At 38.1% G+C, this 22,654-nt stretch overlaps 2 protein-coding genes across 2 annotated transcripts in view; both read right to left on the reverse strand.

The window, feature by feature from the left end:
- The window catches only part of aif1l (allograft inflammatory factor 1-like), a 199,637-nt gene that overhangs the window by 47,956 nt on the left and 129,027 nt on the right, over nucleotides 1–22,654 (reverse strand). The gene's annotated exons all lie outside the window — the stretch shown is intronic.
- Nucleotides 1–22,654, reverse strand: part of lamc3 (laminin, gamma 3) — a 131,159-nt gene that overhangs the window by 19,612 nt on the left and 88,893 nt on the right. Inside the window, exons 10-12 of the mRNA XM_067438629.1 lie at nucleotides 17,392–17,590; nucleotides 16,046–16,149; nucleotides 14,115–14,348 (exon numbers count right to left, since the gene is read on the reverse strand). Of these exons, the coding sequence (XP_067294730.1) occupies nucleotides 14,115–14,348; nucleotides 16,046–16,149; nucleotides 17,392–17,590 (537 nt within the window). The remainder of the gene's footprint in view (nucleotides 1–14,114; nucleotides 14,349–16,045; nucleotides 16,150–17,391; nucleotides 17,591–22,654) is intronic.

Genomic DNA, 22,654 nt, shown 5'->3' on the forward strand with positions numbered 1-22,654 from the left:
GATCACCAGGATATCCCGGCTTAATCCCTTATCTTTGTATTGTGCAATAGGCCCCTGCCTTTTATCAAACTAATTCTTATTATTGTTATACTTTGTTCTCAAACTGTTAAAAACATCAGCATTGCGTGACTACATGCATTTATTGTGTATTAGCATTACCTGTAGATTTAAATTTCTGTACAGTCAATTTTTTTGCTTTTGACTATGTGTGAATCTCCAGTTGTTGATTGTTGTTTGGACATTTCTGGATTACAATCTGCCATCAAAATGATAAATTGAATGATTCCAGCTGTTGTGAGAAAAGGCTCTAAATGATCCACCACCTGCAGCATCCTCACATGTGTTATAGCCTACACGGGACTCCTTCATACACGAATGGTGCCATGCTTGAATTTCCCACAGAAACCTACCGGTACTCAGATTATAGCATTATTACAAGCTTACCGTTGTGAATCTAAGGTAAGGGATAGTTTTGAATCTGGCTGGATATGAACTTGCTCAAAACATATTCAACCAAAACAAATTATGGACTGCAGCTTTAATGTAAGATTAAATACATAAAGTATATTTGTATTGTTTAAAATATTGAATTACTGTTTTGCATTTCACTGTTGTGTTATTCATTTTGAAGAAGCCTACTGAATCAGTTTCTGTACAATTGAGGTAAGTAAATGCATGCTCACATGACTCTAGACTAAATGTGAGCATGCATTTACTTACCTCAACTGTACAGAAACGAGCTGTGTTAACAATGAGTGTATTTATGCACCCTCATAATACAATTATAATGGGATTTTGGCAATATTATGAGTAAACTTTACCTCATGTAAATGCAATACTTCAAGCAAACTAATTAAGCTCATAATCGTACACTGTAAAAAATGAATCATGGGTCTTGTAATTTTCACAAAATAAATGAATGATGATAATTAAAAATAGTGTGTATATTTTCTTAAGAAATTGTGGTTCAGTGTTGTATAGAACATGTTGAGAACATTTCACAAATAAAACCAAGAGATACATTTTCCAAATGTTTTAAGAACTAGCCTTAAAAACTCATCTGATTACGTAATTCACGTTACTTGTAATGAGGAAATCATATTGGGCAGATCATGATAATCTAAAGCCAATAACAGTAATAAAATGAAAATGGAAAATGGACTTTTTAACAATGTAACAAATAATAATGCTAATGTGTTATATTTGTGAATAAGTATATGAATTGTACACACACACACACACACACACACACACACACACACACACACACACACACACACACACACACACACACACACACACACACACACACACACACACACACACACACACACACACACACACACACACACACACACCCTTATAAGACAGTGTTCCATTCTTGTGATTTAAGAGATTTGGACTGCGTTAATAGATACAAATCAGAGACAGAGAAAAAGCAAGAAGCAGAGAGGAACAGACAGATGGACTGAGAGATCAATAACGGGAACCAGTGTGTGATAACTTCAATGAAAAGCACCTTAGTTCATAAGGATGTCTGGAGTCTTTAAATAAAGACGGCAGGGGTGTCTGGGTTTTTGTTTTTTGTCTGATTTTATAAGCAGCTGGGTTCGGCCGTGTTCCTCTTCTTCTGTTTATTTGTCCTGCTGAATTAGATTTAGGAGGCATTTTATTTCCAGTCTTTGGGAGGTCTGGGAACACAGTGTGTGTGTGCGTAGGCACATGTGTCTGTGTCGGTCTGACCTGGAGGAAACTAAATTAACTCAAAGTCTTACTAAAAGAACCACTGTCCCATATATCACTTCACCAAGACAAACCAGAACTCTCACAAAGATCAATACCACTCTCTTACACAACAAAACAGAGGACTCACAGCAAAAACACAACACAATTCAGAGCAAACATGTTTTTGTACACTGCTATATCTTGGACAAAAAGCAAGAAAACAAGACAATTTTGGTCTTTTTATGAAGTCAAAAGACTTGGATTGCAGTACACAACATGGTTTCAGTCTCCATTTATTTTAAGTGCATTGCACATTTTGTGGTTTTTATGGCTTTATGGAAGAAAAATGTGAGCATGAGAAATGACACAATCTTTATTTTTGAGTGAAGAGAATGGGAGATTTTCAAACACTAGATTCAAACTCATTAACTGAGATAACATTACAGATTTTTTTTCTTTCTTTTGTGACCAAATTCAAATTTCAGTTCATTGTCCCAGTCATGTTGCAATCCAAAGGCAACAGGTTGATGGGCAAATTTGGACCAGATTCATTCAAATCATAACAGAGATTGAAGATGACGAATGACATTCCTGTCAGCATTGCAACTGTGATGAGAATCTGTGCAATACAGCTGAAATGATTAATCACATGACGTTTTTCAGCACAAAGAGCCAGTTACACCTGGTCACAAAGGTATAAAGAGAGAGACAGGAGGGAGAACGGGAAGGTGAGAGAGGTTACATTTAATTCTGTTTGAGTGTAAAATAAATGCTGGCTACCATCTGTCTGTCGGCCTCGGCGGATGTTAAAGTTGCCCTTATGGTAATATGAGACAGATGTGGCAGCTATTGACTGGCAGATGCACACACACACACACACACACACACACACACACACACACACACACACACACACACACACACACACACACACACACACACACACACACACACACACACACACACACACACACACACACACACACACACACACACACACACACACACACACACACACACACACACACACACACACACACACACACACACACACACACACACACACACACACACACACACACACACACACACACACACACACACACACACACACACACACACACACACACACACACACACACACACACACACACACACACACACACACACACACACACACACACACACACACACACACACACACACACACACACACACAAACAACCACTTCCCTGTGCACAGATCAAAAGCTGCTGGCTTGGAAGTTGCATTCATTTGCATTTTAAAACAAAAGTCTTCTTATACCCTCAAACTGCTTCACGACTGACAGTGATATCAATGATATCAGTTTAACATTCTCTCACAGGGAGTCCATATTTATTGGCTAATCAATCAAGATGAATCAAGTTAATATTACATGCTGTCCAACTAATGGTCACAAAAGAGGCCGGGTTCATTTTATATTCAAATCAGAAACCTAAATATTCACAGACTCATCTGTGCTATGCAAAACAGGGTAATATCCATGGCCAGAGGTCTGCTGGGATTATCATATCAATGTCTTTATTTGAAATCTTGCATCTCTTCAGGCAAGTTTATTCCCAGCACCTGACATTTGTTCCTCTCTTCTATTTGAATTATTCACTGCTTTGGGGTGGCTAAATGTCAGCACCTCCGCATGGGCCCTTCCTGACTCTTTGAGAGGGGTGGAAGAATGAGAGTAAAAATAAAGGCATCCCCCGTTTTCCAAAAAAAAAGAGGCATGAAAAGGACCCATGCCTGTGGCTATCATTTGGGAAAAGGGCGCGCTAGACCCCCGGTACCTGTCGGACTACATCAGTCATAACCCGGTTGAGCTCATTAGAATATTCATTACAGTTAGGCCTACAATGCATTAGAGCTAATTAGACTGTAGAATTTTCATTCATGAGGCTCCAGATGGTTGGCCAGACACTTTTTTTTGTTGCAACGGCATCAGATGGAATAAATCTTTGAAATTAACTAAGCAAAACTATTTATTTAAGTGCATTTTTATTTATGCTTTCTTCACCATTTACTGTTTTGTCTTAAAACTATGTAATTTTTCCATCCGCTAGAGGGCGCCTATTCAAAACAAAGGCGTAGCTTAATGATGCCACTATTGAGCTCAGAATCTTGAGACATGTGGTCTTGACCTCACAGCCGATGGGAAAGAATCAGGATAGGTCTCGGGCAGAAATCATGTTAGGGATGCACCGATACCACTTTTTTGGTAGAAGTACAAGTAGGCTACTTACATTTGGGTACTTTCCGATACCGAATACTGATGCGAGTACTTAATAATACCATACATACATAAACATACATACACACACACACACACATATATATATATATATATATATATATATATATATATATATATATATATATATATTTTTTTTTTTTTACAAAGGATATGTTTAAATCACTGTTGTGTCAATGTTATATCTTGAAATGAATATCTTATTCTGAAAAGTGTATCTGCAGCCAAATCAAAATCATTTAATTTGACCTCAGGCTTTGCATGCGTTGTTTTTTTCTGGTGCTCGCGACAGTTTCAGATAAATGTCCACGAAGGTGAGGGAGGATTGTGAAAGCTTACATAAAACGTTTCTGTTTTTTCTGTTACGTTATGTCAAACTAGTATAACAATTAATGACAAGCTTTTTGCGATTTTGCCGTCTGCCATGCGTGCAGCTACTTTTCATACACAAGAAGCGCATTCATCCCGGACAAGTAAGTAGTTGCCATGGTAATGGACAAGTTATCGGGGTTCATAGTGGACTAACATTTATTAGAGGAAATCTGTTTATAATAGGCTATTAGGTTTGACGTATTAGTCCTGTGCTGTCCATTGTCTCAGTTGATTTGAATCAATATGTCTATAATGGCTGACATTGCTTTAGTGTACGTTTAAGTCAGTGTTCGAACTATACTGTGGCCTTTGGGGGAGCCCACTTTTTTTGGGGGGGGGGGGGGGGGATGTTGCGCGCATATACAGTAAAAGGTTTTGCGTGGGACTTGTATATTCCTTCACACACAGACGAGCGTGTCAATATATCGCTTAATGCCATTGCGGAGAGAGACTCCATTCTTTCCGGTGAAATCACAAAACGCACACAAACGTGTCCCTGCTCTTAATATACAATCATTGAAGAACATCTTTGATTTTAATAAAGGAAAAAAAAAAAAACACGAATTGATAGGTCAAAAAGCCACCCACAAATAGTCTATAAACAAAGCATCCGGCTGTCTTTGAGTTCACATGAACAACGCTTAAAGTTACTCGTCAGGCTACAGAAGAATACCATAATTCCTCCGTTCAACTAGGCTTAAGACATCGATAGTTACACATACCTATATCAACCCAGCCACAACACATAATTGGGAATAACATGCCTTATCACAGAATCGACCACAGAGGCTTGGGGTCAGCTTCCTTTGCTGTTCTTCCAGAAATCCAAGATCAAGAAGTGGATATCCGTTTATGATTTTTTTCTACGAATCTTTGCATTGACATGTACTGAACAGTTAGAAGAAAAAGAAAGAAAAAACTAACATGAGTGGAATTTGCACCGCAGCGCCACCACACCTTGATGGTCATGACCAAGCCTGCAGTCTCCCTCTCATTTTCTGAAGCTTTCGCGCTTCGATCGCCCCCCGGTGACCGGTCCCAGTATAGCCGCCCCTCTGTGTTTTCTAATGGACACAAGGCAAACTAAATAATAAAATTACACTTCAAATATTTTTTCCCCAAAGTTAGTTTATGTCACTGAAGGCAGTTTTCATCACGATGATTTCATTTCAAGTGTTCGTTTTTAAAATAAGTTTAGTTTTAGTTAGTTATTTGATGCTATAAAAACGGTGGGTGTGACGTCATGATTGACAGCTGAGACTGACGGCTTCTCTGAGTAAAGTTGTCACTGAGGCACTAACGGACTTTTTTCGAAATTTTTGGGAGCAGACTGGAGCTTTAGCTTTAATTTCTACATTTCCATAACTGTTTATTTCACACCAACATAATTAATTGTTCTGCATCTGGGAGAGTGTGGGCGGGCTTTTGATATCGCAGCTGTACTTCCTGCTCTACTTCCTGCTCTCTACTGCGCAACTCCGGTCCCGAAATCACTACTGCGCAGACTCGATCCCAAGATGTCCGCGCATGCAAGGCCGCCTAAAAGCTTCAAATCTGACAAGCGGAAACGGATGATGTCGAGTCGTCCATATTTTTTTACGGTCTATGGTCATGACAAGAACAGCATGTATAGTTATCTTTATTGAAGTGAATTAGATTTAAATCGCCGTCATGCATGAATTAATTATATATTTTTAGCAATTTTACATATAATAATCCACGATGATTACATTACACAAAACTGAAATTGCACCTCAAAATAACACAGTGTCAATATTTTTTGAGACCCCCCAAAATTTCACAAATCACGTTTTCAGGGGAGCCCATGTTTCTATTTAGGGGAGCCAGGCTCCCCCTACCTCCCCCGTAGTTCGCACCCTAGTTCAAGTTTAATAAAGTGATCATGCAAGGCGAGCATTCGCATGCAATGAATCTATCTATTTTTAGCAGCATTCAGAATGGTAATTGACTATACATAGTGTTCTTTCAAATGGATCGCACATGCTTACTAAACAGACTTTCACTTTCAACACTACTCACTACCGAGAGAGGTATATGCGTGACAAGAGGTTCAGCTTGGTTTAAAACCTACTCACCACGTCCGTACCTCTACACTCTAAAAAATGCTGGGTTAAAAACAACCCAAGCTGGGTTGAAAATGCACCGACCCAACAATTGGGTTGTTTTAACCCAATGGTTGAGTTGTTCTTACCCAGCAGTTGGGTTGTCTTAAGCAACATTTAACCCAACCACTGGGTTAAAACAACTCAACCACTGGGTTAAAACAACTCAACCACTGGGTTAAAACAACTGAACCATTGGGTTAAAACAACTCAATTGTTGGGTCGGTGCATTTTCAACCCAACTTGGGTTGTTTTTAACCCAGCATTTTTTTAGAGTGTATGCTCCGCACTAGTGAGAAGGTGCGCGCGGCAAAAATGAAGTCATAGCAGTCGTGCTCATTGAAAGCGCCAGACCCTTTTCACATGGCGGTGTGCATGGCGAATGTAATTCCGCGCGGCACCGCATCTGAAGGTGTGTTAAAGTGGTATCGGGTGCGGTTGTAGTGGGGTAGTTTTACGAGTATGAGTACTTGAGCACTGTATCGGACCGACACCTGAGTACTGGTATCGTGCACCCCTAATGTTCATGGAAGAAGAGCATGACCGAGTATTGAGGGAATGAGAGAGGCCGCTGGAGCGATTGTTAAGCACCAGACGGCTCGCGAGCAGCGGGACTTTTATTATGACGGGAAACAGTTGCCGGCAGCATTTCCGTTTTTTTCTGGTCACTAGTAAGAGGTAAAGCAGCTGTTATTTATATCAGATACATTTAAGTGTGTTTAAAATGATGTTATGACGTTACTCTGTGCGTTCGCTCAGCAGCTACTGTGACACGTGTTACACACTGCTAAGAGTAAAGCATTTCTGCCAAAAAAAAAAGGAAACGAGGTTAACGCAGATATGACGCAATTGACAGGCGACTCCCTCAGACGTTCTGGTTCCTTGGTTAAAATAGCAATTTTCTCACAATTTACAAATAGTTGGAAAAATGTGGGATATTGTAAGAGCTCAACTGAACAAAATATATAACACTGGCCTGGTGTTTTTTGGTCTGGCCTTCAATCTTTCTTATTATATAGACTACCGTTCAAAAATGTGGGGTCAGTATAAGATTTTATTTTTATTTAATTTAATTTTTTCAGCAAGAAAACATAAAATTTATCAAAAGTGTAATTTAAATACATTTAAAAGGCTACAAAGATTCTATTTCTAGTCCTTTTTATTCATTTTTTAAAACTCTATTCATTCAATCTTTCACTTTCTCTGAAAAATAGACTGCAGATTTTCTGACAAAGACAGCTGTCTTTTCTACAGAATATCTTCCAGTTATTTTTCCTTGTCCTTTCATTATCTTTTTTCACCTCCTTTTCAATGCCTGCTTCACTATAGGGACAATGATGACAGTTGGAACAGAGAGAGAGAAAAAAATCAGAATAGAACATACAGAAAAACAACCCTTTAAATGAATGACTCACCCTTATAAAACACATTTTAAAAACACATTTGAGCACTGGACATCATATAACACATGGATCTAAGAATATATATTTAAGTCTGTGGTGGCCATTAAATTCTCTTTGTACATGCTTGTGGGACTCTGTGCTGCTTTTCTTCTTCATTTGCTGGTTTTAATTAAGTAAATATTCAGACACATCCTTTGCTAGGGAAAGTAGATGGATGTTATTTTTACGTGGTGTTTATGCTTTTATTTACTGATCTAAAAACGGACGCACATCTACTTTCGCAAATGATGCTGAGAGAAAGAAAATGAGAGCAAGAGAGAATATAAAACAGAGACACAATTGACCTGGGTGAGATATGAATGCTATCACACTCTCTGTGACTGTTCCAGATAAAATGTATATATACACATTTATATGAAAACCCCATTCTCAGAAAGCTCGCTCTATTCTTTCCCTCATTCTTCCTAGACAAATACAAGTCTTCTGAGCCTAATTTTATGGATGGGATCCCCTAAATTAACACAGTCAGGAAAAGCACTCAAGAAAGAGACCAGAAAACATGCACGCACGCAAAATATATGTGCATCCAAAGGACATATGCTTGACTTCATTAGCCCTCCAGCGCAACACTGTGCCACAGTTCCATTTTTCCGCCACAAATATTAACATTTTCCAATCTGTTGTATTGCTCGCAGGAAAATAGAAATGACACAAACGGGCAGACTTGAAATAAATCACAATTACGAAGCACCACTGGATTCAGCCCGAAGAGGCGAGCTTCCCTCCTTTCTTATCTCTGACCGAACAAACAACACCTGTGCTGAGTGACAAGACTAATAACCAATTAACAGCCAATTACAATCGTATTACATTACCGTGAGAAACACCCTCTCGCTTGGAACTAATACATCAAAGGGGCGTGGCCAATCAGCGCAACTAACCAGTCCTGAAGCGGAAATGAGATCGAATTAACGCTCATCAAAGGACTAACAACACATAATTAGGCTTACGAAAAAGAAATGAGATTAAAACACAGTGAGTTTTTGGTGCGGAGAAAAATGAAGAGTGACGTATGCATATGCTAATGATAAGCGTGCTGGTTTTCAGCGGGGACCTTGCAGGCCTAGTTCTATTTACGAACCTGGAAAATATTTAAGCAGCTAAATGGCAATGAACAGCACCCGCTGTGACTTAGGCAAAATCTGCTTTGAAGCTAAACAGGTTCATAAATAAATAAAAGAAGAGGGCTCCTCCTTTTCTCCTGGGAGGTGGAGATTTCCTGTGCATACATTCGTTCGATCTTTTGCCCCCTTGATCTCCTATTGCTTTGATTCCCTCGTTCCTTCCTCCTTCCATGCCCTCCCCTTTTCTTGCATACTTGCGAATCTCTCGCTCTGGTTCATCCTTTTGCCTACCCGGAGTGGTAGATAAAGTCATGTCTGACATTAATTTGTAATGTTAAAGACTTGTACCAAACTAATCACACATTACGCTCATAATAAGAACGATGGAGGTTTAATTTGCCGCGTATTAAGAGAGTGAAATTACTCATCAGTGTGAAAGAGAGACAGAGAGCAAGAGAAAGTAAGATGGGAGGACAAATATTTCAATCCATGCCAGGAGTCATCGCTGAAAGGAGACAGACACAAATAAACACTCTTTGTTGTGGAATCGACATTACAATTAATTAGTCGGTGGCTGGCTCGCAGGTCTAATAGAGGGAAGAGTAGTGAGCGTGAACTCTATCTACCCTGTACAGAAAGACAGCCTGCCATTCTAGCTGCTAATAGGGTCACGGAAAGAACAAGAGGAGGAATGAGAAAAGTGAGAGAGGAACAAGGGGACGCAGTACAGAAAATGACAGGAACAAGAAGAGGATGTGAGAGGAACATTTGAGTGATTGTGCTGGAGGTATAAAAATGTATTTGGAAGGCTCTTGTCAGAGACAGTATAAAAAGACCACTTAAATGAATGGGTGAAATTGCAGCACTCAATATGTTGGCTGTAGGAATAGAAGTTCTATATTTTAGATAAAAGAGCAAATCGTATTTTTGATAGAGGAGTTCCTGTTTTTTGTTTTTATCTGGAAGAGATAGGGGCTGTACTTGTACGTCTATTACACAACCATTCAAAAGTGTGAAGTTGAAACTCTAAAGAAATGTTTTTCTTACCTTCTGTTCACCAAACGTAGCAAACGATTGTATTTTAATTAATCAAAATACAATCAAAATTTGCAGTTTAAAACGGTTACTGTTTAAACTAAAGGTTCTATTTTTTCATATTCTTATTATAACTATATACACTATAAATCAAAAGTTTGGGGTCAGTATGTTTTTGTTTGTTTGTTTGAATAAATTAATAATTTTTTACAATACTTTTACACAGGGATGCATTAAATTGATCCAAAGTGACTAAAGGCTACGCACTCACCTAAAAGATTATTAGAACACCATACTAATACTGTGTTTGACCCCCTTTCGCCTTCAGAACTGCCTTAATTCAACATGGCATTGAGTTCAACAAGGTGCTGAAAGCATTCTTTAGAAATGTTGGCCCATATTGATAGGGATAGCATCTTGCAGGTGATGGAGATTTGTGGGATGCACATCCAGGGCATGAAGCTCCCGTTCAACTACATCCCAAAGATGCTCTATTGGGTTGAGATCTGGTGACTGTGGGGGCCATTTTAGTACAGTGAACTCATTGTCATGTTCTAGAAACCTATTGAAATTATTTGAGCTTTTGTGACATTGGTGCATTATGCTCTTGGAAGTAGCCATCAGAGGATACATGGTGGTCATAAAAGGATGGACATGGTCAGAAACAATGCTCAGGTAGGCCGTGGCATTTAAACTGCCAAATTAGTGTGCCCATAATCTCATTCTGTTTACGCCAAATTCTGACTTCTACTATCTGAATGTGTCAACAGAAATCGAGACTCGTCAGACCAGGAACATTTTTCCAGTCTTCCACTGTTCAACAATTTGGTGAGCTTGTGCAAATTGTAGCCTCTTTTCCTTTTTGTAGTGGAGATGAGTGGTACCCAGTGAGGTCTTCTGCTGTTGTAGCCCATTCGTCTCAAGTTGTGTGTGTTGTGGCTTCACAAATGCTTTGCTGCATACCTCGGTTGTAACGAGTGGTTATTTCAGCAATAGTTGCTCTTCTATCAGCTTGAATCACCAACACCACACTCAACAACCATGTCACGCTCAAAATTGCTTAAATCTCCTTTCTTTCCCATTCTGACATTCAGTTTAGAGTTCAGGAGATTGTCTTGACCAAGACCACACCACTAAATGCATTAAAGCAACTGCCATGAGATTGGTTGATTAGATAATTACATTAATGAGAATTGATCAGGTGATAATAATCTTTTAGGTGATTGTATATCACATCAGAACGATCATGTGAAACTATTTTCTTATAGAAAACAGTCATTTTACATTTTAACATTTTACAAAATTATTATTATTATTTTTTTAAATAAAATAAATGCAGCATTGGTGAGACTTCTAAAGACATGAGAGAGAGAGAGAGAGAGAGAGAGAGAGAGAGAGAGAGAGAGAGAGAGAGAGAGAGAGAGAGAGAGAGAGAGAGAGAGAGAGAGAGAGAGAGAGAGAGAGAGAGAAGAGAGAGAGAGAGAGAGAGAGAATGAGCGCAATGATCGCAAAGCCCCATTTCCAGCAGTCATTACTGCGGTCTACTAAGAAAAGCTTATGTTATATAATCCTTAGAAATCATTCTAATGTGCTGATTTGGTATTCAAAGTCTTTTCTTATTATTAGCACATTTGAAAATGGATGTGCTGCTTAATGAACTGAGGAAACAGCAGAACCATGTCTTTTTCACTTGTGTTAAAGTAGTGAATACACATGTCTTTCTTGTAAGTCACTGCACATTTTCAAGTAAAATTTTGGTTTTATAAATGGCCCAACACAAATACATTTTCTCATGTCATTATATTGTTCTTTTGAGAGATGAAGGCTATTCTGTACACAAGAACAAAGCAACCATGAACCACGACAGGGAAAGAAGTGGACAGCCAACATGCACAACAAAAGAGAAAGCCTGATCCCTGTTGCTTAAAGCTTCATTGAACAGCAGACACTAACCACCAGCTTTATCTGCCACAGTCAAAAGAAGATGCTGCTGGCCTTTAGATAGAGCTTAAAGAAAATGCCACACCTGACACTTGCACGATAAATGATTCAAAATTATCATCCTGGATGAATAAGTGCTAATTAAAAAAAATTCTGAATGTTATTTTGTCTGCAAAATATTAATCAAAAATATATCTCTATTTAAACTGAATCAATAATAAATTGTAAATGTGTTTAGCATTCTGAAAAAAAAAAATATTTTCATATTTTTCATATTTTTCTGGACTATTTTAAGTCATAAAGTGAGCAGGATGTATTCAAATTTAGCATGTCTTTGGCAGGCATGTATTATGACACTAAGCTGTGCAGAGAGTCCTCCCCAGCTCTATAGCATCACACAATTTTACAGTGTAAATCTTTGGTGAAAATTTTTGGTGATTTCAGACTGTTCCACTTATTGACACTTTACATTACGTAAACCTTGCTCCAGACCAAGACGATATCCTCTTCAGCTATGTGGACAACAAAACCAGTCATAAGTTGCACGGGTATATTTGTGGCAATAGCCAACAATACATTGTAAGAATCAAAATTTTTATAGATAGTAAAAGTAAAGTAAAGATCATGTTGATATTGAAGATATTGAAGACATGACGATATTTTGTACATTTCCTACCGTAAAACTTTAAAGGTGATTTTCTCAATACCTCAGATTTTGATGATGATGATGAATGATATTCATCATATGAAATTCATCAGCTTTCATATGATGAATAAATCTCAGTTTTCAAAGAATTTACCATTATGACTGGTTTTGTGGTCAGGGTCCAGAAAGGGAATAAAAACATCATCAAATTAGTCCATATGTGACATCAGTTAATAAGAATCTCTTGAAGCATCGAAAATACATTTTGGTCCAAACATAGTAAAAACTACGACTTTATTCAGCATCGTCTTCTTTTCTGCGTTTTTTCCCCAAACCTTAAATATAGATTCAAATGGTCATGAATCCGCAGATTGATTCATGATTTGGATCGCGTGTCAAACTGCCAAACTGCTGAAATAACGTGACATTGGCGAACCAAATCATGAATCAAGCTGATTCATTACCGTTTGAATCTTTATTTGAGAAGAGAAGTGGAATGTGGAATGTGGAAGAGAAGACAATGCTGAATAAAGTTGTAGATTTTGCTATTTTTGGACCACAGTGTATTTCCGATGCTTCAAGAGATTCTAACTAACTAACTGATGACACATATGGACTACTTTGATGATGTTTTTATTAGCTTTGACATGGACAGTATAGTGTGCATCCACCTAGATACGCTATCGGACTGAATATAAAATATCTTAAACTGTGTTCTGAAGATGAACGGAGGTCTTTCGGGTGTGGAACGACATTAGGGTGAGTCATTAATGACATCAATTTAATTTTTGGGTGAACTAACCCTTTAATAGTTGCTCTGTCTGCTCTGATACAAACATATACAACAAAATATCTTCTTTTGTGTTCAGCAGAAGAAAGAAATTCAGGTTTAGAACAACTTGAGGGTGAGTAAATGATGACAGAATTTTCATTTTTGGGTGATCTTGGATGACTATCTCTTAAAGGGGTCATAATGGTCACATGCACATTTAAAAGTTGATTGTATGGAAATTTGTGTTGGCAGTGTCTGTACACAACCATCCTAAAATGATAAAAGTTCATCCAGTGTTTTTTTTAATCTCCTTATATGTTTTTCCCTGCCTCAAATCAAGCCGTGTGACATCACATTGTCGGACGCCGTTCTCATGATTGTGGTTTTAATTTAGACAATAAAGAATATTAACTTGTACAAAGATGGCATTATATGACCTCTTTAAGTCATTAGATGTGTGTCTGTCAATCAACATTAGAAATTAGACGTTAGACCTTTGCCAAAAGTGTTTCTGCAAAAAAAAAAAAAAATATCTGCTCAGACGCCAAACCAAGATGGCTGCCACAACCAACTTGGCTTCAAAGCACATTGCTATTGTAGGAAAACAGTATATGATGTATAATTGGAAGACATCCGATGCATGAAAGCCGTGTACAGACTGCATGCAAATAAGCAAACACACTCCAAACCTGTCTCAGGGTGGCAGGTCCCATGTTGATTGCAGTTGCAAGGTATACATGGGGAGAAGGGTCCACCATTAGGGGTCTCTCTGGTGAATCCAGGAGCACAGAGTTCACAGAATTGCCCAGTGAATCCTGTGGGACAAGTACACACCTCCACCCACGGAGCATGTGGAACCACATCAGGATGGTAGGTTGCCTGAACTGCAGATTCAAGGGTTACCCTGGAGAGCTGAGAGGTGTCTGTAAACAAGAAAAAAAGAGAAGAAAATCAAATAAATGGTGTTCTTTTGAACATTCTATTCATTAAGATTCCAGAAGAAATGTGGGAGAGTTCTGTTTTTTTCTCTCCCTCTTTGAAGGTAAAGAATGTTTTAGCCCTTCTGATGGATTTGGGAAGAGCACTCCACCATGGAGCTACAGTGAATGTGAAATCACGGTGACCCGTCCCCTTGTAATTGCCCTCACGATGTAGCTTGCATAGCCTGCCTGCTAAAGCTCCCCTCTGCCTCTCTCTCACCTTTGCTTACACACAGACAGACATGAGGAGCACTGGGTGCAAGCAGATAGAATCTTTGATCACCGTATGAATAAATGAACAAGGAATGAATTAATCAATAAGGACTGAGTGGGGAGAGGTGGAACATGGTGAAGGTGAGCGGGTCTTTGTTTCTCTCAGGGATCCATACCGCCTAATAAATAGTGATAGAGGGAGTCTGTACACAGATCAAGTTTCTCTCACCTCAACTCTCTCTTTCTCCAGGGTCTCGGGAATCCTATCGTCTCAACTTTCATATCAGGACATGGCCAGGAAGACCAATGTTTATGTGTGCTTTGGGGAGATACTGGCAGTTGCATGCGTGTGTTCATTTACATAAACTGATTATCATGTGTACATTGTAGACGAAAGGGAGAACGGTAAAAAAATGCACCTATTTCAGCACACCAGTCTCCAAGGATCAATGAGAGGAACCTGTTAGTGCAGGACGTGGTAGAGGAATAATTATGCTCTTTGGTAAGCTGTAATTTACTTCCTTTGATGGAGAAAACAGACGTGAGAGAGACAGAGAGTGTGTGAGAGAGAAAACATTTTCACAGTAGTGTTCCTCCGTAGAATCATACAAAATTAAATGTTAATCTCAGATTAAAATACTGCAGTATTTATTCCTAATGTATTTGTTAGTGCAGCGTGGCAGGTATATATGCAGTTTAGGTTTCTTATTGTCGTTTTCCCTTTTTCTACAGCTCATTACTTTTTCCCGAGTGAAGATGTACATTATGCTGCTTTATTTTCTGCTCCTGCTGATATTTATTTATTAAATATGTAGAAATTAAAAATGTAGGCACTATATTGATATTTATAATTATATTTAATAAACAACAACAACAACAAGTGGCTTGAGATACAAACTGTAGATGTGTTATATAAAATGTATGTATTTTTAACAGATTTACTGAACAAAAACAATAAGTACTATTTATGTTAAGTGCCTTGAGAAGCTAATTGTATATTTTTTATATGAAAAGTTATATAAATAATAATAATAACGAAGAAGGAGGAGGAGGAAGAAGAAGAATGGAGAAATTGTCTTGGTTCCTCTCTTAACCATTGAAAATGAACTAAAACTAAAAACAATGAATGCCAAACCAGAAATCACAAACTTAAATGTTAAACGCAATACACTCATGACTCATATTTTCCATTAGCTACCATTGTACATTTTCCAGAATGTAAAGCAAAAACTGTATTTACACATATAATTCACTCAGCTATATTGTGTATTCCACTATGTGACACTTTCTTTACTTGGAAAGATGACATGCACAATGATGCCCTTTTTCAGCATTTGTCCATTTTAAATCAATTATAATAAGTCTGCATTTCAGTTTAATGTCATGTTTGCCTAAAAATGTGCACAAATATATAAACACTGACTTACAGTTCTGTCCCCCTGCATTGCTGATGTGAAGAGCAGTTAGACTGTAAAGCATTCGGAGAAATTCAAACGGGGTTACAGATGGATTTACGTCCTTTTCTGTTAACCTGGAAAGCAGCAAGGAAGCAGAAACATAATAGTTAGAAATGTGACTGTGAATGTGCCTGCTATAATAACTAGTGTTTTTAGTATACGCTATTTTACGTAAAACCAAGGCTCTTCATTAAGGCACACTAGATCTAGTCAATTTAAGCCAACGAACATTCCTAAAAAAAGGAATGTCTCTGTATGAATGAGTCAAGAAAATATATACATTTTATTGCCACTCTGGTAGGAAAATATACGAGTCAAAACAAAAAAATGCAAAAGCTGCCACGAACAAAACAACCTCCAGGTTAGCAGAAAACACTTTTAGGTAAACGTGCCATGCTGAAACACACAAACACAATAGTTTTTTTTTAAATGTTTATTCATGTTATACTCACAATTAAAAGTATAAAAAAAACTTTATAATAAGCCTTGTGGTCTCAATGGAAAAATGTTTCAGTCTGCCATTGAAAACTGAAAATACCTTTCTCAGAGAACACAAAAGAGCCCCTTATTTTAAGCAATCCAAACATATTTCCCTATAGCATATAGCACTGTTTCCACCTGGTATTAAAATTCTTTTTTTGGTGATCAATTCACAAGTTGTTTGCGCTAAATGGAAATGGTTGAAAACGGTGTAGTAATTGCTGTAATATCCAGCTTTTAGTGGCGCTGCAAGAAGAAATTATAACACTTACACTTCCAAGGGAACAACCACGATATATTTATAACCATGAAATCTCAGTTCTGTAATAAATCTAGTATTGCATACTCATTTTGTGCCTGAAATAACTATTAAAACTTGAAAACATTTCTGTTTGAATACTAATATTCTGGCTAAAAATGAGTGAATAGTAGAGAAAAACACACGCACACACACACACACACACACACACACACACACACACACACACACACACACACACACACACACACACACACACACACACACACACAATGCTTTTTTGTGAATTGTATGGACTATGCGTAAGGGATTCTTTCCGTAGGGATTTTACACTCTACAAACTGTACATTATATACCCCTACACTGCCCCTACCCAATCACAGGAAACATTCTGCATTTTTACATAAAAAAAACAAACATAATTTAGTAGCCTATATGTTTATGAATCCATTTACATTGTGGGGACCGCTGGCTGGTCCATTGGTCCCCACAATGTAATATAAACAAGTACACCCACGCACGCACGCACGCACATACACACGCACGCACGCACACAAACACACACACACACACACACCTGAGAGTGAAGGTTTTGATGGGTGTCTTCTCCAGTGAGGAATAATGATCCTGTTTAAAGTACAAATCAGCAGAAACCAATATTCCAGAGCCCTCCAGCATCACAGTCACACTTCTGGGCAAGAGTTCCTCCAGCTCAGCCGTAAATGACACGCTAAGTGTCCGTCCGTAACTTAGCAACTTGTTCCCCAGATATTTATCTGCAACATAAAGATAAAACATTTAGCAATTCCCATGCATATTCCAATTTGTATATGACCATGGTGTGATTAAGCAAACATGAGTGTAAGATCTATCTGGTAGCAACAGCTGGGCTGTGAATTGTGTTAAGTGGTTTGCTCAAGGGCAGCACAGAATTTTCTGGAACACAAACTCACAACCTGCAGATTACCAGCACATTACACCAGCTACTGAGCTGCAATGACCCGATTACCAAAGATAAACACTAGTACAATGAAGATAGTGTGACCGTGACAGATAACAACTGTAAAAATATAATAGGAGAGCAAAATGTTCTGTTTACCAAAGGAAGTGGGTTTTTGTGGTTTGGAGAAAGAAGTTTGAATCTCACTGATCTGATTGTGTAAGTACATCTCTTGTATAAGAGGACAATCAAAATGGCCACTTATATCCTCCTGCCTCAAAGAGCTTTAACAAGATTTCAAAGAACACCATGCTGAGCTATGTAAGCATATATAAACAGAGAGAGAGAGAGAGAGAGAGAGAGAGAGAGAGAGAGAGAGAGAGAGAGAGAGAGAGAGAGAGAGAGAGAGAGAGAGAGAGAGAGAGAGAGAGAGAGAGAGAGAGAGAGAGAGAGAGAGAGAGAGAGAGAGAGAGAGAGAGAGAGAGTATAATAACTGCTTATACTGTTAGGCCTAAATCGCTAAACTCATCTCCGTTGAATAAGCATGTATTCTAAAATAAGCCAGAGTAGATGTTAAGTAGCTGGCACATTTTAAAAAGCAGCCACAGTCAAGCTTGCCATTAGCTCTATTACACTTCCTTTGCTACAGCATTATTTTCAATACTTGTAGAGAATGGAGCAGTATGCGTTATTAAATCTCATTTCTAACTTAAAAAACAACAACACAGGGCTTGTGTCCTTGTAATATGTACAGATATCGTGTAGCGGATTTATCTGTTTTCCAAGGTTACTTATAATTTTTGTGCAAACAGTAGTTTTATGTAAACAAAAGGCAAATCCTTATTATCCAATTTAATTTTGATGACTTAACAATAACTGTCATTGTAGTAGACATTAATTAAAATAATCAAATGTAAAATAACGAATGAATGCCACAGACATGCACAGTACAAATGAGGTTTGAATTGTGTCTAAAACCTCTTTACTTATTCTATGCAGTCCTCATATACTCACGTTATATATACGTTATGACATAGGTATGACATAGCTATTACAAGAAGAGGGTGAAATATGAGGACATTACCCATGTCCTCATTTTTCAAAATGCTTATAAATCATACAGGATGAGTTTTTTTTTTTTTTGAGAAAGTAAAAATGCAGAAGGGGCAGTGTAGGGGGATAGAAAATAAGGTTTGTACGGTATAAAAACCATTACGTCTATGGAATGTCCCCGTATGTCACAAAAACAAACAAGTGTGTGTGTGTGTGTGTGTGTGTGTGTGTGTGTGTGTGTGTGTGTGTGTGTGTGTGTGTGTGTGTGTGCGTGCATGTATGTGTGTATGTGTGTGTGTGTGTGTGTTAGCAAACATCCTGACACTGCATTTAGATAGATTATTATGTTAATATTAGCATTAAACATGATATCAAACTGTTTCAATTAGAATTACAACTACATTTTCTACTAAAAATCGGCTCTACAGGATAAAGTTTCAATAGATATTCAGTCAAGAGCAGTGAGTGACTTTTTTGTCCTTTTTATTTAACATTATAAACAGTCAACAGCAAAATACTGCTGTCACTTTACGACCTAATAATGCACCGATCCAATATACTGATACTGTACACACGTGTTGTCTGTTTCGACTCTTTACATTCAATCAAGCCATACAATGTCTTCACTTACTACTTACCGAGACATGCATTTTGTGACATATGTTCGTAAAATAGAGCACATTTCAATATTCGCGTACTGTTTGAGAAGTGGCTTTTTCACATGAGCTTTAGATGTCTAAACACTAAACTTCCCTCACAGTGTGTGAGTATTGATTTCCCGTCTTCTTGCACTTGAATATTTAAATATTTTAAACTTTTGTGACGATGCAGCACTAGCACGTCATCTGTCCAGAGCGTTATTCACATTTGTTCACTTTCATTGTTAGAATTCATAAAAATGGCCAACTGCCGATTTCATATACTCACAAATCATTTTAGGCCCTGTTTAAAACACAGTAACCATTAATGTTTGCTAAACTTTACACATAATAAAATCACATATTTTTGTATAGAACATGAGTCACGACCTGATGTTTTTGTAATCAAATGAGTGGGTAACTGCACTCTTAGAAGAAAAGGTTATAACGGCGCTACGTATTTGGAACCCCTAAAAGGTTAGAACCATTTTTAAGTGGTATAGATGGTATAGAACCATTTTTAAGTGCCAAAAGGGTTCTTTCTTGTCATTATAGAACCTTTTTAGCATAAAGGTTTTTTTAAGGAGTCCTTTTAGAACCCTTTTAGCATACCTTTAAAAACCTTTTTATAATTTATAGAATTATAGAACCTTTTTAGCATAAAAGGCTCTTTGGAGTTATACTTTTTTAGCCTTTTATGCTAAAAAGGTTCTATAATGACAAGAAAGAACCCTTTTGGCACTTAATAAGGGTTCTATATAGAACCTTTTATGGGTTCCAAATACGTAGCGCCGATAGAATCTTTTCAGGTTCTATATAGAACCTTTTCTTCTAAGAGTGTGAGGAAGGCGGCTTTCACATGCCTTTTTGAGTTTAAAAAAACATGATGGGAAGTAGAATGAAAAAAAAAAATGTTTAGAGATTTTTTATTTTTTATTTTTAACTTATCAACTGCAAGATACCGCAAAAGATTCAAGAGGCAAGCGCAGGTCCAAGCATGTCTGTCTAGCCTTGCGCATGTTTTCATTGAAAAACAATAGAGAAATAGTGCTGTGGAACTCAAATGAGTTCTGTGTATGAACGTCCCTTAGGTTAGAAGTATTGAGAGACCTCTTACATAGCACAACAACTACTCTGAAGCAGAGCCTCCAATCACCTCCAGCAGGTGTAGGAATTTCTCTCAAAGTCTCAATACAATAAAACTATTTTACTGTAACCACTGGCTATTCTATCTCTGGACAATTTTGTTACAGTATGTCTTTCCCTTAGCTCACCCTCTCCATCCTATTCTATCACATTTTTCACAGGTATTACTTTCACTTTATTTCCTCAGTGTAACTTACCTCTGGAAAATGTTCTGAAGCAAGCATTAACTTCTGTGAGGAGTAAAATCTAACCGCCTACAGATACAGTGGCCCCGATCCAGGATGAATTATGGTCCTGCGAGGCCCCGGGGCACCACCAGCTGCTTCAGGCGCCCCATCAAAAACAAATAATTAAACACACCTTGTAAAGGATAGACGTGCAAGCTTTGTTTAAAAGTGTGTACAGTATGATAGCGTACAAACTACAAGCCCATTCGCCTTAAGTTAAATTGGATAAAACAAGATGTTATGATTTTCATTCTGCAGTTGGGACTTCAGATTTTGCCGCAATCATATTTATATATGCGGGCAGTCGTCCGTGAGGGGCTGCCCACGGTTTACTTTCATTTTGTTTGTTTTTTAAAAGTTGTTGAATGTTCGCCGGTTCACGGCTCCTTCCTTCCCATCTATGAACTGCGTTACATTCAACAACTTTTAATAGATACCTTTAATACACACACATAACAAAACATAAACAAAACTCAACGTAAAGTCCACGCCTGGTCCTCTCTCGTATTTCACTGCCTTCGCTCCTCCTTTTATGCTCCCGTCACTCCGCCACCGGAGACAAGACCGGTGTGGCGCGCAGCTGACGCTCATTAACACTCGCCACCGGTCCGCTCTCACATGGTCCCTCGCCTCGCTGCTTGCCACAGTCTTATATTCAGACCAAAATTATGATTTGCAGTATGAATGAAACAATGTTTTAATTGTCTTAATGTTTTAAATTTATATTAGATAGGCTACTAATTCTTTTGTTGTCAAACAAAACTTTTGCAAAAACAGTTTAAAGGCTTGTAAAATATGTATGGCCGATAAAGTCACTGGCCATTAGCAGGTATGGCAAAATGTAAGTTTTTACCATTTATCTATCTAACTATGTCCTTGTCCATTAGTTCAAATTCTTGGCATACTGTGGAAAGTCCACAAACAAATCATATCAAAATTATAGTCCTTCCTGTTATCTAAAGCATTGACCACTCTGTGGGTTCAAATCTCTTACTGGACCATTATGTGGCACCCCTAAGAGTTTCTTGTTCCCATCATCTCTTCACCATCGAACTGAGCCCTGAAATACATGAACAGCGCCACATGCTTCACCTAAAACAAAGAGCTGTAAAACATTCTAAAGCCCGACAACCTGAAAGCTTGTTAGATACTTAGCGGGAGTGTATTTTCTTCTCCGACCCCTGCTGTTCCACATGCAGAGACAAGTATGAGTCAACTTCAACAAAAGGAGGCTAAAATGTTCTGTACCTGTTGGATTCCTGTTGTTTTCAGGTCTGACAGCATTCTGAAACCTTCCCTATGAGAGCTTATTCACAAACTCCAGCACCCGTAGAGATGCTGAGGCAAACTTTAACGTGAAAAAAAAAAACTAAAAAAAAAAATCTAATATCTACAGCAGGCGTTTTTTTTCTTCCAACACCCAAAACAGACTCTCCAGAGACGGAAAAACTGAAGCTATAAAACACCCAAAACAGACTCTCCAGAGATGGAAAAACTGAAGCTATAAATGAGAAAATATAGTCAATAGTGTTAGAAGCTTCTAGCACCCCACGTTTAACTCCTATCTCTTCAAGATCAGATTTGATTAAATGGAGGTGTTAACCCTCTCTCTGACAAACAAATTAATCGTCACCACGACGACAAAGCCTGGTGACATTTAGCGAGCCGCCATCAAACTTAACAATCAATCCAGGCTTTAACTTTTCCCTGACTCAATTAAACCCACTGAGCCTCAATTAAATTTCCTCAGCTTCACACAAACAGTCCCTCTGAGGGGATGGATTGAGCATCTGGGTTTTTTTTATAGGGAGAGGCCTGCTGAAAAGGCATTTTCTA

The sequence above is a fragment of the Pseudorasbora parva genome, chromosome 3 (assembly GCF_024679245.1).
Source record: "Pseudorasbora parva isolate DD20220531a chromosome 3, ASM2467924v1, whole genome shotgun sequence".
In the NCBI taxonomy this organism is placed as follows: Eukaryota; Metazoa; Chordata; class Actinopteri; order Cypriniformes; family Gobionidae; genus Pseudorasbora; species Pseudorasbora parva.